This window comes from Crocuta crocuta, unplaced genomic scaffold, assembly GCF_008692635.1.
Source record: "Crocuta crocuta isolate KB4526 unplaced genomic scaffold, BGI_CrCroc_1.0 scaffold127, whole genome shotgun sequence".
NCBI classification, from domain to species: domain Eukaryota; kingdom Metazoa; phylum Chordata; class Mammalia; order Carnivora; family Hyaenidae; genus Crocuta; species Crocuta crocuta.
Window position 1 is genome coordinate 4,109,786 of NW_027532008.1, and position 14,789 is coordinate 4,124,574.

General features: G+C 41.0%; 1 protein-coding gene across 1 annotated transcript in view; it reads right to left on the minus strand.

The window, feature by feature from the left end:
* MACO1 (macoilin 1) overlaps positions 1–14,789 on the minus strand; it is a 50,422-nt gene that overhangs the window by 31,125 nt on the left and 4,508 nt on the right. Inside the window, exons 3-6 of the mRNA XM_077775525.1 lie at positions 13,125–13,251; positions 8,123–8,246; positions 5,922–6,100; positions 4,060–4,561 (exon numbers count right to left, since the gene is read on the minus strand). Of these exons, the coding sequence (XP_077631651.1) occupies positions 4,060–4,561; positions 5,922–6,100; positions 8,123–8,246; positions 13,125–13,251 (932 nt within the window). The remainder of the gene's footprint in view (positions 1–4,059; positions 4,562–5,921; positions 6,101–8,122; positions 8,247–13,124; positions 13,252–14,789) is intronic.

A 14,789-nucleotide genomic window follows, 5' to 3' on the forward strand; every position in this document is an offset into this window, starting at 1 on the left:
TCCCTGCCCCTCCCCCACCCTCCCTCCCTTTCTCTCTCTCTCAAAATTCACATTTAAAAAATTAGAAAAAAACCTGATCATCCTCCTTGTTTTTTCTGTTTTTATCTAGAATTTTTTCTCAGGTCGGAATTAAAAATATTTTGGCTACCAACATTATAAGCCTGTTTCTAAATATCCTGGGTAAAGGATTCAGAAATCAAGCTGGCAGAAGTCAGGTCATTTTGTAAGACGTATTTTTCAAACGAAAAGAGAAACTTTGGGCTGGCTTTCACAAGTTCCCAAACTTTTCCTGGGGAGGATCCTCCAGGTGACACTTATTCCCACATCCCCACCTTCCCCCACACTCTGTAATTGCAGCCACCTGTCGGCATACTCCTTCCGCCAAGGGCTGGACAGTTAACGTCTCTCTCTTTGTAGGCCATACGGTCTCTGTCTCTGTTGCAGCTACTCAACCACCCCTGTGGCACAAAAGCAGCCACAGACGCCACATAAGTGAATGAGCGTGGCTGGGTGCCAAGAAACTATTTTTTACAAAAACCGGCAGCGGGCCAGATTTGGCCTCGCTGTCGTCTGCCAGCGGGTGGCACCCCGCACACTGGGGAGTGTGCGTGGGGCTGAGAGGGATGGAGAAAAGGCCCGAGGGACTACCTGCTCCCTCCGAAGAGCGGAGCTCACTGTCAAACCTTTTCACAGCCACACGACCCTGCCTGTGAGAATTCCCTCTGAAAGTGGAGTCCTAATGAATTTCCCCCCAAGTCATGGTACTGGTTCCTTAAATAGAGCCGTTCTTAACCACGATCCTGAGACAGACGAGCTGTAGGGTGTTTTGCAATTAATTTACCATTAATATTACAGTACTGGTTTTTCAAGTGATTTAAAAAAAAAAAATGTTTAAAACAGGAAGTGGGAGATGAGTCCTCTCCCTCCAGCCAGCCTGTACAGCCCTGGGCACAGCCCTGGGTGTGTGTGCAGCAGCCCAGGGCTCCTGTATATACGGGGTCAGCCCAGTGCATTTGCATCAGAAGGAGCCCTCAGGCACCCCGAATCCAGCCCCCCTCCATCTGAAGACACAATCACACTCTCCAGCTAACAACTCAAGCACGTCAGGTTTGGGTCGGTTACAGTCTTACTAATGTTCATCAAAGCATATATGAAGTCAAAGAGGAAACGGGAGAGAGCCAAGAAGGGAGAAGGGAAATGCGAAAACGCCTCCTACAACCAGGCTGAGGGATGTGCTCAGACAGCTTCTGTTTATAAACTTCTATTGTTGTTCATCTTGGAAAACTTGAAAATGCACGAAAGTAAAGAGAAAAACTAAAGCCCCGATGCCATCATGAGGCAATAATGATTATTATCGTTTTAGTTCCTTCCCCTTCGAATCACTTTTGTGCATATTAGAAAAAAAGATGTTTTTAATAAAACTGCTTTCTACTTTCTTCATTAAATATTATTGGGGCGCCTGGGTGGCTCAGTCAGTTAAGCGTCCAACTCTGGCTCAGGTCATGATCTCACCGCTCATGGGTTGGAACCCCGCATCGTGCTCTGTGCTGACAGCTCAGAGCCTGAAGCCTGCTTTAGATTCTGTGTCTCCCTCTCTCTCTGCCCCACCCCCACATGCACTCTATCTCTTGCCAAAAATAAATGTTAAAAAAAATTTTTTTAAATAAATGTTATGTCATGAGCACTTCCCTACATGTTTAACATGGCTTAAAAATATGATTTTGTAATGTCTATACTAAAAGTCCATCAGAAAGGGTGACTCAGTCCGACTCTTGGTTTCAGCTCAGGTCACAATCTCACGTTTTGTGAGTTCGACCTCTGTGTCAGGCTCTGCGTGGGCAGCATGGAGTCTGCATGGAATTCTCTCTCCTCTCTCTCTCTCAGCTCCTCCCCCTGCTCGCTCGCTCGCTCTCTCTCTCTCAAAAATAAACATTTTTTTAAAAAATTCCATCAAATGGATGGACCATAGTTTATTTAAGTTTCTTCCCTGTTGTTGGATATTTACAGAATGTCCTTATTCTTTGTAATATATCAGACATGGAAAGTAATCCTATGGAAGCCTGTAAAACATTTTAAATATAATATTTTCTATTTATGTATTTAACAGCAAGTATTCCCTAAAACAGGGTAATAGTATTCTGCGGCCCTTCAGATAAAGGCGCATTAGAGTACACATTAGTGACCACAGAAAGAGCCGTTCCACCCAGGACGAGGCATGGGGGCGCTGGGCCCACAGAAGCAAGACGGGCCATCTGAGTCCTTGACCTTCTTTACGAGAGGCAGATTAGGTGGTCGAGTCAATCAACGTTACAGCTGGGGCCCAACTGAGATGGTATCACAAGGCTGAGCCGTACCTGCTGTCTCTGCAATACCCAAAGAGGAAAACTGTTTTGACTTGACTGCTATTATTAAAAGTGGACAGGAGAAAGGATGTTAAAAAGCTTGTGGCACATGTTTCATTTATAGCACATAATAAATTTGTGGGACGTTTCCTTTGAAATAGAAGGGTAACTAATTGGTCTTTCTCCTACGGGCCCCTGGAGGGGGGTTCTCCACTGAGTGTTTTCTCTGCAGGGCATTGTGGGCAGAATGTCACAACAAACAGATGTGGGTGCTGGCCTGGCATCCTCAACAGCACGGTATGCTTCTCAAAGTGGCTGGGGACTAGGAAATCTCTAGGGCCTTTAGCAGCAGAACCCACATATATTTCTCTTAATCTGTCAGTCAGAAAGTTAAGACAAGTTAATAATCTAGTACATGTAATTTATAACACTGGAAACCTTACCTCCTAGAAGAAATTATCTGCTCTTAATTAAGCCAAAGGAAGAGGAATATAAAATAACTTTGTAGAGAGAGGGAGCTATAATTGTCCTCTTGAGCTACAAATGAAAAAAGTTCCAGTTCAGGGGCACCTGGGTGGCTCAGTAAGCTGAGCTACCAACTTTGGCTCAGGTCAGGATCTCATGGTTTGTGGGTTCGAGCCCCACTTCAGGCTCTGTGCTGACAGAGCCTGCTTTGGATTCTGTGTCTCCCTCTCTCTCTGCCCCTCCCCTGCTTGTACTCTGTCTCTACCTCTCTCTTTCTCAAAAAAAAATAAATAAACAAATAAAAATTTTTTAAAAAACCCCAAAACCTCCTGTTCAGATCCCAGTTTCCAAACTGAAAGATATGAGGTAAAAAGAACATATGTGTATTTTAGAAACTATATAAAACAGAGCAAAATTAAGGCTGAGCCAGTAAAGATAAATACAACGATGTTATTCTTTTACTTAAAGGTGGGAAAAGGTACATTTCTGATTACAATTGAAGCCTAATATTGTATTTACCTGTGGGATGCTTAGAGATTACCTTTCACACCCAACTTTCCCAAAGTTATCTGCGGGCATAATCCATGTTTACGTGGAATAACAAAAACAAGCACAAGGTGGCAAGGTCAACTTTCTCCGCANGACGTTATTCTTTTACTTAAAGGTGGGAAAAGGTACATTTCTGATTACAATTGAAGCCTAATATTGTATTTACCTGTGGGATGCTTAGAGATTACCTTTCACACCCAACTTTCCCAAAGTTATCTGCGGGCATAATCCATGTTTACGTGGAATAACAAAAACAAGCACAAGGTGGCAAGGTCAACTTTCTCCGCACCCACCCCACCCCGCCTTTCGGATCTGGTCTGACAGAGACGCGGATGAACAGGACACGAACTCTTTGTCTTATGTCTCTGCCACAAGAAGTCTGGATGTGCAAACAGCAAGACCGGGACCACAGATCTGCCTCTCAATACCACTGCAAGAATCGAGTTACATGTAAATTGCTCAGTCGTGCAAAGAGATCACTGTCACCTTACTCAAAACACTTGAAAGAGCAGCAATCAATGCTTCAGGACACAGGTGGCCAGCAAACTCATGTGAAATAAACACTTCAAATACCACCGAGTTAAAAGCCACAGTCTCTGATCACCAATAATTCCTACAGGCCCATATGGGAAGGGTCTGGTTTTCCAGACCTAAGTCAGGTCTCCTGGGAAAGTGGTCGGAAGGCTCCGGCATGCACACTTACCTTACCAGTGCATCTGGTTTGCTTAGCTGGTTATTAGGAATACAGTTTTCCATTAAGTCCTTGTGTGCACTTGGGCTCTTGCTAGTGCATTTTTGCTTCTTCTCGTTTTTACTAGATGAGGAAGGAATGCTCCCATTTGTGGCGCTGTGACTGCGAGGTGAGGAGTTCACAACTCCACTGGCGTTTTTGTAATTTTTTGAGGAAGCAGTGCATGAGTCCTCTTTCAAGAGATTTTCTGTACTTCCCACAAGATCGTTATTTAATCTTTTACTATTGATATGGTTTTCCATATACTCAATTTCTTGTATTTTCGAGTCTACAGGTTGTAGAATATTGTTGTTATTTATTCCAAGGTTGTGTTTTTTGGCATCCTTGTCCTTCTCTTTCCCTTTTTCTCGGTATTCTATCTCTGGCAAAGTTGTGGAGAGTTTTTTATTGGCTGGGATACCTCCGTTGTGATGTATAAGGATCGAGGAATCCATGTCAGGCAATCCTTTGGCTGCTACAATACCAAAAACAAACCAACAAACGAAAAAACCCACACCGGAACATTTAGTTATATAAAAACACAGCACAGGTTGATTCAACAACTGCATTATCTACGCTCTGAAACTCACTACAATCTACAAACCCATTTAGAAACAATAAGCACACCGTATCATGCTAACTTGCACAGGCAAATCCATAGGGTGCCTGGGGTTAAGGCTGAGCGTCCAACTCTTGATTTCAGCTCAGGCCGTAATCTCATGGTTCATGGGTTCGAGTCCTGTATCACACTCTGTGCTGACAGTGTGGTACCTGCTTGAGACTCTCTCTCCCTCCCTCTCTCTCTCAAAATAAATAAAATCACTATCACTTATGGAAAATCATGATCATTTATAAACACCAAACCATTACAGTTTGGGCCTTGAAAATAAGAGGAGGATTTCATAATTAAGTCATACGGAATTTATCAGTCAAATCAAACTTGTCTGCCGCTGTGATGAGAGAACACAGGCAGATCAGACTCTTAAGATACCATATTTTAAAAGATGCTAAATAAACTGCTAAGAGCTTTGCCGAAAAGAAAGTGATTAAATGAAACAAAAGAAGAGGTATGAGGTCAGGATCCGGGGCATCTGTGTTTTTCTTGACTCTAACAATGAGGTAACGAGGCCTAGGTCATCTACTAGGCCACAAGAAAAGAATTTTCCGAATGAGGTCCACGCATTCCAGCCTGTCCAAGTCTACTGGGAGAGATACTTCTGCATCATACTAGAGAGTAAGATCTCGGTAAATGTCAACTACAAACATGACTCTAAACTTCCAACTCTCAAAGAAAACTAGTACTGCTGTCAATTCACCTACTGAATTAGATATATGCTCAGTAGAGCAGTCCTGTTAGACACAGAGCACTTTAAGAGCCACACTGCATTACAGGAACCATTTAGAATGGGGCCGAACCACTTTTGCTCTATTCAGAAGAATTTTAACTTCTGTTTATGTCTACATTTTGATCTTGCTTATACTTTGGTTCTTGGCTTGCTTCAATTACAAATGGACAAAGTTATATATACCACGTTGCTACTGAGAATAAACGTTTTTAAATATTTATAAGAGACTGAAATGAAGAATAAGCTATAAAAACAATAAAATAAACATATTAAAAGCACATGGTCTTCAGATACTAGTCAGAAAACATCCACGCCCTGTATTTCATGACCAAACAAAGCAATGGCCCTGAAGGGAAACACCAGAAAACAGGAAAATCCTTGGTAACCTTCCAATGTCCTACCAACTTTTCCGGGGGGGGGAGGAATCTACTGATAGACAAAATCATGACTAATCTACTGAGTCAACACAGCTTTAGGGTAAAGACCTACCTTCCTCAGCCTCTTTTTCTTGCTTCTGAAGCATCTGTTGCTCTGGGGGGAGGGCTTGTTGAAGAAGCTGCATGTAAAATTCGTTCTCTTTCTGCACTTCCTTTTGCTTCCGTAACCGCATTTTGTAGCTTACGTAACTTTTGAAGCCAAAGCCCAAAGTCACCACAGGGTACCCGATGCTAGAAAGAAGAAGACCCAGCCAATAATTGCCAGTTAAAAACAAACAACACACGCATCAAACACACGAGGACACCTATGACTGAAATTAAGAAATAAATTCTAGACGATGATGGTAGTGGAGCATTTAGCGAACATAAACATATCTGATGTCGGCTGGGGAAGTGACAGGCAGCTGACATGTCGAGCAAACCTGCAGGAACAGAGGGGCTGCTAGACCACAAGAGGTTGCCCACCGGACTCTGGCATTCTTTAAGCCAACTCTCAAGAACTTACCACAGTGACTGCTGGACACACTGACTAATGCCTTTGATTAATACTGAGCTCCCTTATGCATTATTAGAACTTAGGCATCTGGGGGCGTCTGAGTGGGTGGCTCAGTCAGTAAGCATTGACTCTTGATTTTGGATCAGGTCATGATCTCACGGTTTGTGGGATCAAGCCCCGCACTGGGTTGCATGCTGACAGCATAGAGCCTGCTTGGGATTCTCTCTCTTTCTATTTCTGCCCATCCCACACACCCATGAGCACATTCTCTTTCAAAATAAAATAAATAAACATTAAAAAAAGAAGAAGAACTTAGGCATCTGTATGCTTTAAAGAACTAGCAGGGTAGAGATTTAATGAATGGGCATAAGTAAACATTTTAAGTGTTAAAAAGTCTAAAGGGACACAATTTCATTTTTAATACTAGAAGCCAGGGTCAAATTCAGAGGACTAGTTTAAGTTAATCTTCTTGCTGGCTGAAGGGTACTATCAACCAGATATTCCTGAAAAATTAGTTCATAAATACAGTCATACATAAATTCAAGAATCATTTAAGTAAGTACTGGGGCGTCTGCATGGCTCAATTGGTGCAGCATCTGGTCATGATTTCAGCTCAGGCCATGATCTTACAGTTGGTGGGATCAAGTCCCACATCAGGCTCTGTGCTGACACTGTGGAGCCTGCCTGGGATTCTCTCTCCCTCTCTCTCTGTCCCTCCCCCGCTTGCCCTCTCTCCTTCTCAAAAATAAATGAATAAACATTTAAAACATAAATATATAAATAAGTACTGATATTATCAGCGCCAACATTTGGTTTGTACGACCAAATTAAACCAGCTGTACTTATGACTCTAACCTCTGGGATAAAAAGCTGAAATATTTTCATTTAACTCATAAGTCTGTCCAATATCACTTAAAGCTTTTGCAAACACTGTCAAAACTCATATTAAGCCTCATTAACATTCAAACTTATACATTATAATTAGTCTAAATGTGCTCTCACTGCCAATTTAAAGTGACAAGTTTTATTGACCAAGTTTATTTAATTCACTTGCTTGTGAAAAGACTTTAAAATATTGGAAACGGTATCTTTTTAGTTGATTCCTGTTTATTTTGGTTTCTGCCATGAATGTTAGCAAATATTAAGTCAGTTCATCAAGACATTTTGGAATCACTATCTGGTTAAAATAAAAATAGATAACACTTATCAGACACCTAAGTGCTTGAAATTAAGTTAAATACTTTACATATATCCCCTCATTTCATCTTTCCCACAAGACAGGCCCCCAAAACACAGGTGAGGGAGGTAAGGCTTAGAGATGGTGACATGTCCAAGGCGACAATGCTATCAGGGGAAAGAAGTGGGGCTCAAATACTTATCTGCCTGAAAGGAGGGCACACGCTCTTTACTGCCATGTTGTGTTGTCATCTGGGTTTGTGTAAAATCTCTAAGAAAAAATTTATAACGGAACTTACCATTCTACATTGAAAAAGCAATGAACTGAATTAGAGATTAAGAATATACATAAAGGGGTGCCTGGGTGGCTCAATCAGTTAAGCGTCCAACTTCGGCTCAGGTTACGATCTCGCGGTTTGTGGGTTCGAGCCCGGCATCAGGTTCTGTGTGGACAGCTAAGAGCCTGGAAGGAGCCTGTTTCAGATTCTGTGTCTCCTTCTCTCTCTCTCTGCCCCTCCCCCACTCATGCTCTGTCTCAAAAATAAACTATAAAAAAAAAAAAAGAATAACGTAATACTCACCAGTGAGCAGCAAATGGACGACAAAGGTCTACATGAAAATTTTTGAGATCTTTAAATCTAATTGCTGCTTCAATATAAACGAAGAGTATCCAGAGGGACACTGTGGGCAAACACACTCCCCTTTCTGTGGGAAAGCAGCAGAGAGACAAGCATCAGTGATACGTTAAACCAGCATAACAGATGTTTGTTTGGGACACTAGTTCAAGTACAGTTAACTTTCTTTTGTCTTTTTGTTTTTTGAGTATTGTTGACATACAATGTTACATTAGTTTCATGGGTACCACATAGTGATTCAATTTCTCTGTATGTGATGGTATGCTCACCACAAGTGTAGCTACTATTTGTCACCACACAACACTATTACATTGCCATTGGGTATAGTCCCTATGCTGGGCCTTTTATTCCCATCACTTGTTCATTCCACAACTATAAACCTGTACCTTCCACTCCCCTTCATCCATTTTGCCCGTCCCCCTATGCGCCTTTCCTCTAGCAACCATTACTTTGTTCTCTTAACAACAGTAACTTTCATTAAGGCTTTCAAACGAATTAGGGGCACCTGGGTGGCTCAGGTGGTTAAGCGCCCGACATCTGCTCAGGTCATGATCTCAATGGCTCATAGGTTTGAGCCCTGCGTCAGGCTCTGCTGACAGCTCAGAGCCTGGAGCCTGCTTTGGATTCTGTGTCTCCCTCTCCCTATCCCTCCCCTGCTCTCTCTCCCTTGCTCTCTCTCAAATAAATAAACATTAAAAAAAAAAGTAAGAAAGACTTTTAAACTAATTAAAAAGAAGTTTGATCCAAACTGAAAGCTTTTATATGACAAAAGATGTGATGAAATCATAGACAAAAATAAAAGATGGACATTCTGGCAAAAAATATTTACAATATGCGAAAGAAAAGAGTCATAGCCCTACTGTACAAAGAACTCCTACAAATCAAGAAAAAGGCAACTGAAGAAAATAATTTCCAAGTCATAAAAGAAAAATATAGATGGCTAAAAAACATATGAAAAGATGGTCAGTTTCACTACTACTGATTAGGGAAATACAAATGTTTTAAAAATGAGATTCCATTTGTTTAATCTATCAGATAAGCAAAAATTTAAAAGGCAGGTAATAATATAGGCAGGATAAGGCTAAGGGTTCATTCTCATACTTGTCAAAAATATAAATTGGGGCAACAATTTTTAGAAGGCAGTTTGGTTAGTAGAATTAAATTTAAAATATTATACCTTTGACCCAGAAATTCCAATTCTGGGAATCTACCCTATAGAAATCTTTTAAAACTCCGTGGAATAAATATAGTGAATAAAGAATATTCACTATATTATTATTCACAATAGTAAAAATGTAGAATTAATTGAAATGCCTATCAAATAGAGAACTGTTTATAATAAATCTGTATAATGACTATGATACAGATTTTCAAAAGAATGAAGATCTGTACTAACATGAAATGATATGTAAAAAACAAAACAAATTCTTAAGAATGAGTTTTAACATAAAGAAATGTTTCTGACATTTAAGGGGCACCTGGATGGCTCAGCTGGTTAAGCCTCTGACTCTTGATTTCGGCTCAGGTCATGATCTCACAGCTTGTGGGTTTGGGCCCTGCATTGGGCTCTGCGCTGACAGTGTGAAGCCTGCTTGGGATGCTCTGTGTTCCTCCTTCTCTGCCCCTCCCTCGCTTGCTCTCTCTCCCTCTCAAAAATAAATAAATAAACTTTAAAAAAAACAACTAAAAGAAATGTTTCTGACATTTAAGTTCTGTTCTACAAACTGTTTTTCTTAACTATAAGCTTATATTCCTTTTGTAATTAAAAACAATTTTCAAGGGAGGAAAAAGCAACTTGCAGTAGAATAAATAAGATACAAATAATGGGATAATTTTCACTGATTTTTACAATCAAAATCTGCAAGCTGGGTCTACGTCAAGATATGATTAATAATGGGATTGTTTTATAAAGATGGGCTACAGAGACATGAGGTCCAATAACTCTGCAGAGAGCTCCTTTGAGACTGTATAACACAAGTGAGTTACAGAAAAGGGAATGGGGGGCAGGGGGAGGGAAATCAGTAACCTAAGATCTTTTTACTAAGGCTCTTTGGGATGAAATAAAAGAAAAATCATAGCAACTTGGAACTACAAAGAAGATCATTTAGTCCGACCTCTTTATTATACTGAAGAATAAAGTAAGCCCTAGAGTTTATAGAAATTGGGTCCAAGTTCATAAAGATGATGCGGAGTCTGTCCCTAAGGAGAATCTCAGTCCCCTTAGACCTAGTATGTAAGGTAAGAGACACTCAAAGTTCTGTAAAGGCACCTAATGGCCTCAACCATTCTTATAGATTTAATCTAGAAAAAATGGGGCATTTTCACAAGTTCATTTCAAAATGCATTTTCAAAAATTTATTATTTCTGGGGCGCCTGGGTGGCTTAGTCAGTTGAGCACCAGACTTCAGCTCAGGTTGTGATCTAACAGTTGGTGAGTTCAAGCCCTGTGTTGGGCTCACTGTGGTCAGCAGACCCCACTTTGGATTCTCTGTCCCCCTCTCTCTCTCTGCGCCTCCCCCACTGCACTCTCCCAAAAATAAACGTTAAAAAATTTTTTTAGATTCCCTAACTTCTTATATTAATTCCTAAAGTTATCATACACATAATATGCACATTATAGAAAAAAATGGAAAATTTTGGACAAAATGTCTTTATTGCTATACTTGTCAAATAATAAAATCATGAAAAGATGTTTGAACAAGTGAAAGAGTCATGCTGTACCTAGTTTTATGTCCTGTTTTTTTCCCTCTTAACAGTAAGGAAAAGAAGTTCATGATAGAACATTATCATTTTTTTGTGGCAATATATAATTTCATCAACTATTCCTAATAAACTTAAGAAAGAATTTTAAATTTTAACAAGTGGCAAAAGAAATTAATCCCAGGTTATAAAAATTGTACTCATATTTGCCTGGCCCCGTAAGAACATAAAGTTTGCTTTGTTTTGTTTATTTGAGCAGTAGTCATTCCAAATTAAAACACACTTCACAACCTAGCTACTCCAACACACATTTCTGAGCCTAGGGCTAAAAGGAGGCTGGTTATCACTCATGGTATTAGCTTCACTGCTGCCCCATGGTCAACTATTACACTTGTTCCCAATAGGTTCTATTAATAGTTACAGGGCTAGTTTTTTTCCCCAACTGCTAAGACATTATTAAAGTAATCTAGAAAATCATTATAGTTCATCAAAGTCATGGATTATTGAACTGGAAGGCTCCCCTAGACATTATCTAGATTACTTTACCCTCATATGACAGAGAAAACTGAGACCCAGACAGAATGACGAGTGTAAATGGCAACTCACCTGAACCAGGACCCAGGACCAGGAAATACAAGGAAAAACTAAAGTATGAAAAACTCACTTTAATTAGAGGAAAGCAGACTAAGGAACTGTCATGTTAGCTTATGAATCAAGTCAGATATGAGAGATGGAGAAAACCACGCTCACGGTGGAAACTTCAAGTATCAGAGCTGACACATGCCCACGACACACGCCAGCACCATCCCCTTGGCACCTCTGAGAAGAGGATGAACACTGCTACAGGGAACTTTTAGGAGCTGCCTTTCCCTCCAGGATCAAAAACCTACAGGCTGTGCTGCCGGGCCTAAGAATCAAGCTTCATGCGGCTTTGCTGACAGGTGTAGTGTGCTGAGAGCCCATCTTCACACCCCATGCGCCCAACTCAGGCTGCCACAGTGGCCTGGAAGAAATATGAGAGTGTCTCGTCTGATCTTAGTTTGAGACAGCAGAAGTACAGCTGTAAAAAGGGAGGTGACTGTGTGGCTCTGCTCCAGGCAGAACATACCTGGAACAGCACACTTTGGTTAAGAGGACCTCTAAGAACTGAGGCGGTCAGGATGGTGACAGTGGTTCAGATGACACACAAGGAAAGCTGATGAAACCAGAAGTGTTCTGCCTACAGAAAAGATGACTCGAGAGAGAAGACTTTGAATTTCCAAAGAAATGTTAACTGTGGACGGGAGACCACACTCATTCAGCGGGGCTCTAATGTAGGGATGTTGGGTTCGAGGGGATGGCCTGTAGACCCCTCGAATCTGAAGAAAAAGTTCTGGACTCTTCCCTGTATTTGTGGGGGAAAGCCTCCTTATATCCTCTAACAGATAAGCAAGCCCCAAAACAGTCAAGATGTGCTGGATCAGAAGTATCAGGAGGAAAATTCTGGCTTAGTATCAGGAAGAACTTTCTATTACAGAGGCCCCAACAGCTGAGTTCCTTATCACTGAAGGCTTTCAATCAGAGATTAAACTACCAAGTATCAGGGATGCTGTGGGGATTCTCAGACCAAACACGAGTTCAACTAAATGAGCTCACACATTCCTTTCAAAGCTGACACTGCAGGAAGATTTTTCCTATGTGGAACGTGGCTTCTTCAAGTCTACATAAAGAGAAATCACTTCAAAACACACACACACACACACACACACACACACACACACACACAAAAATATCTTGATAATGATAACTGGTGATTGAAATGCCTACAACTGAGATGTCAAGTCATAAAGGCTTAAACTTTTCATTCAATACTGGAAAAAAAGACGAAATATAATTTAAAGATACAATCTATTAGGAAAAGGCCACTTTAAAATGTCCACATTGGGGTGCCTGGGTGGCTCAGCTGATTAAGCATCCGGCTTCAGCTCAGGTCATGATCTCACCGTACCCGAGGCCAAGTCCTGCATTAGGCTCTGTGCTGACAGCTCAGAGCCTGGAGCCTGTTTCAGATTCTGTGTCTCCCTCTGTTTCTGCTCCTCCCCACCTCGTGTTCTGTCTCTCGCGAAAATGAACATTAAAACAATTTTTTAAGTAAAAAAACAAAATATAACAAAATGTCCACATTAAGTTCAACTCTATGTATTCTAAGAAATCATTTAAAAAGTTGAACCTCGATTTCTATCCATTTTAAGAAGCCATTATGACTTACCTGTGTGCCATACGTACTGAACCCACACGTAGGTGCTAGCAGCAAAAAAAAGCCATTGTATGGGGATGAACAGCAGACATATTATATTTGACGTGAATGCTACACAAACAAAAAATACTGAGAAGGCCTAAAGGAAAAAAACAAAACAACATTAAAAACACATCTTAGCACTTGTCATTTTCAAACAGAGAGTATTAAAAGCATGTTGGACAAAGATCTCTGAAACTGCCATGCAGTAACTGTAGAGCAAGTGACAACAGGCAACTTTAAACATTGAAAACCCACCATGTAAAAAGCAGAGGTTAATTGAACATTAAAGAATAATCCTATTTATGGCCTCAAGTCATGAAGAAGAACGGGACCAGAACAAACTGGGGTTGGATCACAGTGAGATCATTTGGACTCCACAGGTGGGTTACCTAAAAGAATTAGAACTGTAACATGGAAAAGGCTTCCCTCCTCATCAAACATTCCTAAAGAGCCTCATTCTTAAAGAATAGGCTGTTGGAGCACAAATGAACCACAACAGTAGGAACTCTGTGGATGTGCAGGATTTTAATAATGCAGCCTTTCTCTGGACGCACCACCATCATGTATTACCAACAGGACACGAGCTCCAGGCCGTCTTTTCAAGGCTCTGGATTCTGGAGAAGAGTTACAAGTTTAAGATGTGGTCACGGAACACAAGAGAACTGCGGGTCAGCCAAGGGAACAAGCCCAGGCCTGTGCCCGTGCTCTAAACCAGCAGTTTTCAAAACATGGTCTAGGGCGGGGAGGTGCGGGCACCCGGGTGATCCAATCAGTTAAGTGTCTGACACTTGGTAATGGCTCAGGTTATGACCTCATGGTTCCTGAAATAGAGCCCATATCAAGCCTTGAATCAGGCCCCATGGAGCTTGGGATTCTCTCTCCCTCTCTCTTGGTCACGGACGTGTGCACGTGTGCACATGCGCAAACCCGCACACACGCTTTAAAAATACAAAAACTTAAAAAACAAAACGCAACAAAACAAAAACATAGTTTGGGGATTCCTGGATCCTTTCAGTGGGTCTTACAGGTCAACATCATTTTCATAACAATACCAAGATGTCATCTGCCTTTTACATGCTCGTTCACTAGGCCTAAGGTGGCTTTTTCTAGATGCTACTTGATATGTGATATTGCAATCGAGTGAGTTCAGAAGCAGATAGGAAGATGCAGCTGTCTTCCATTAAGCCAGACGTTAAAGAGATTTGCAAAAATGTAGTCAATCTTCTCATTTTTTTTGTTTTGGAAAATATAGTTATTTTTCATTTAAAAAAGTAATTGGCGTTAACATGTAATGGGCTTGTTATTATTTTCAAGTGAATTACCAAATATTTAAATTTGTTTTCAAAGTTTTAATTTCTAATATAGTAAATATGGATAGATCTAACCCACATATGTAGAAGCTCCTTAGAATCCTCAGCAATGTACTTCAAGAGCGCAACAGGGCCCTGAGACCCCCAGAAAGTTTGAGAACCCCCGCTCTAACTCTAACCCAATCGCTAACACAGGGACTGGGGCTTCAGAAATAATACTTCAGAGTAGGACTGGGTAATTATTGCTTTCTTCACTGCTTTGTTTCCCTCCCAAGGTCTTTCTTCCCTTCTCTTCTTGTCTCTGGAATGGTAGAGGCGGTGGGGA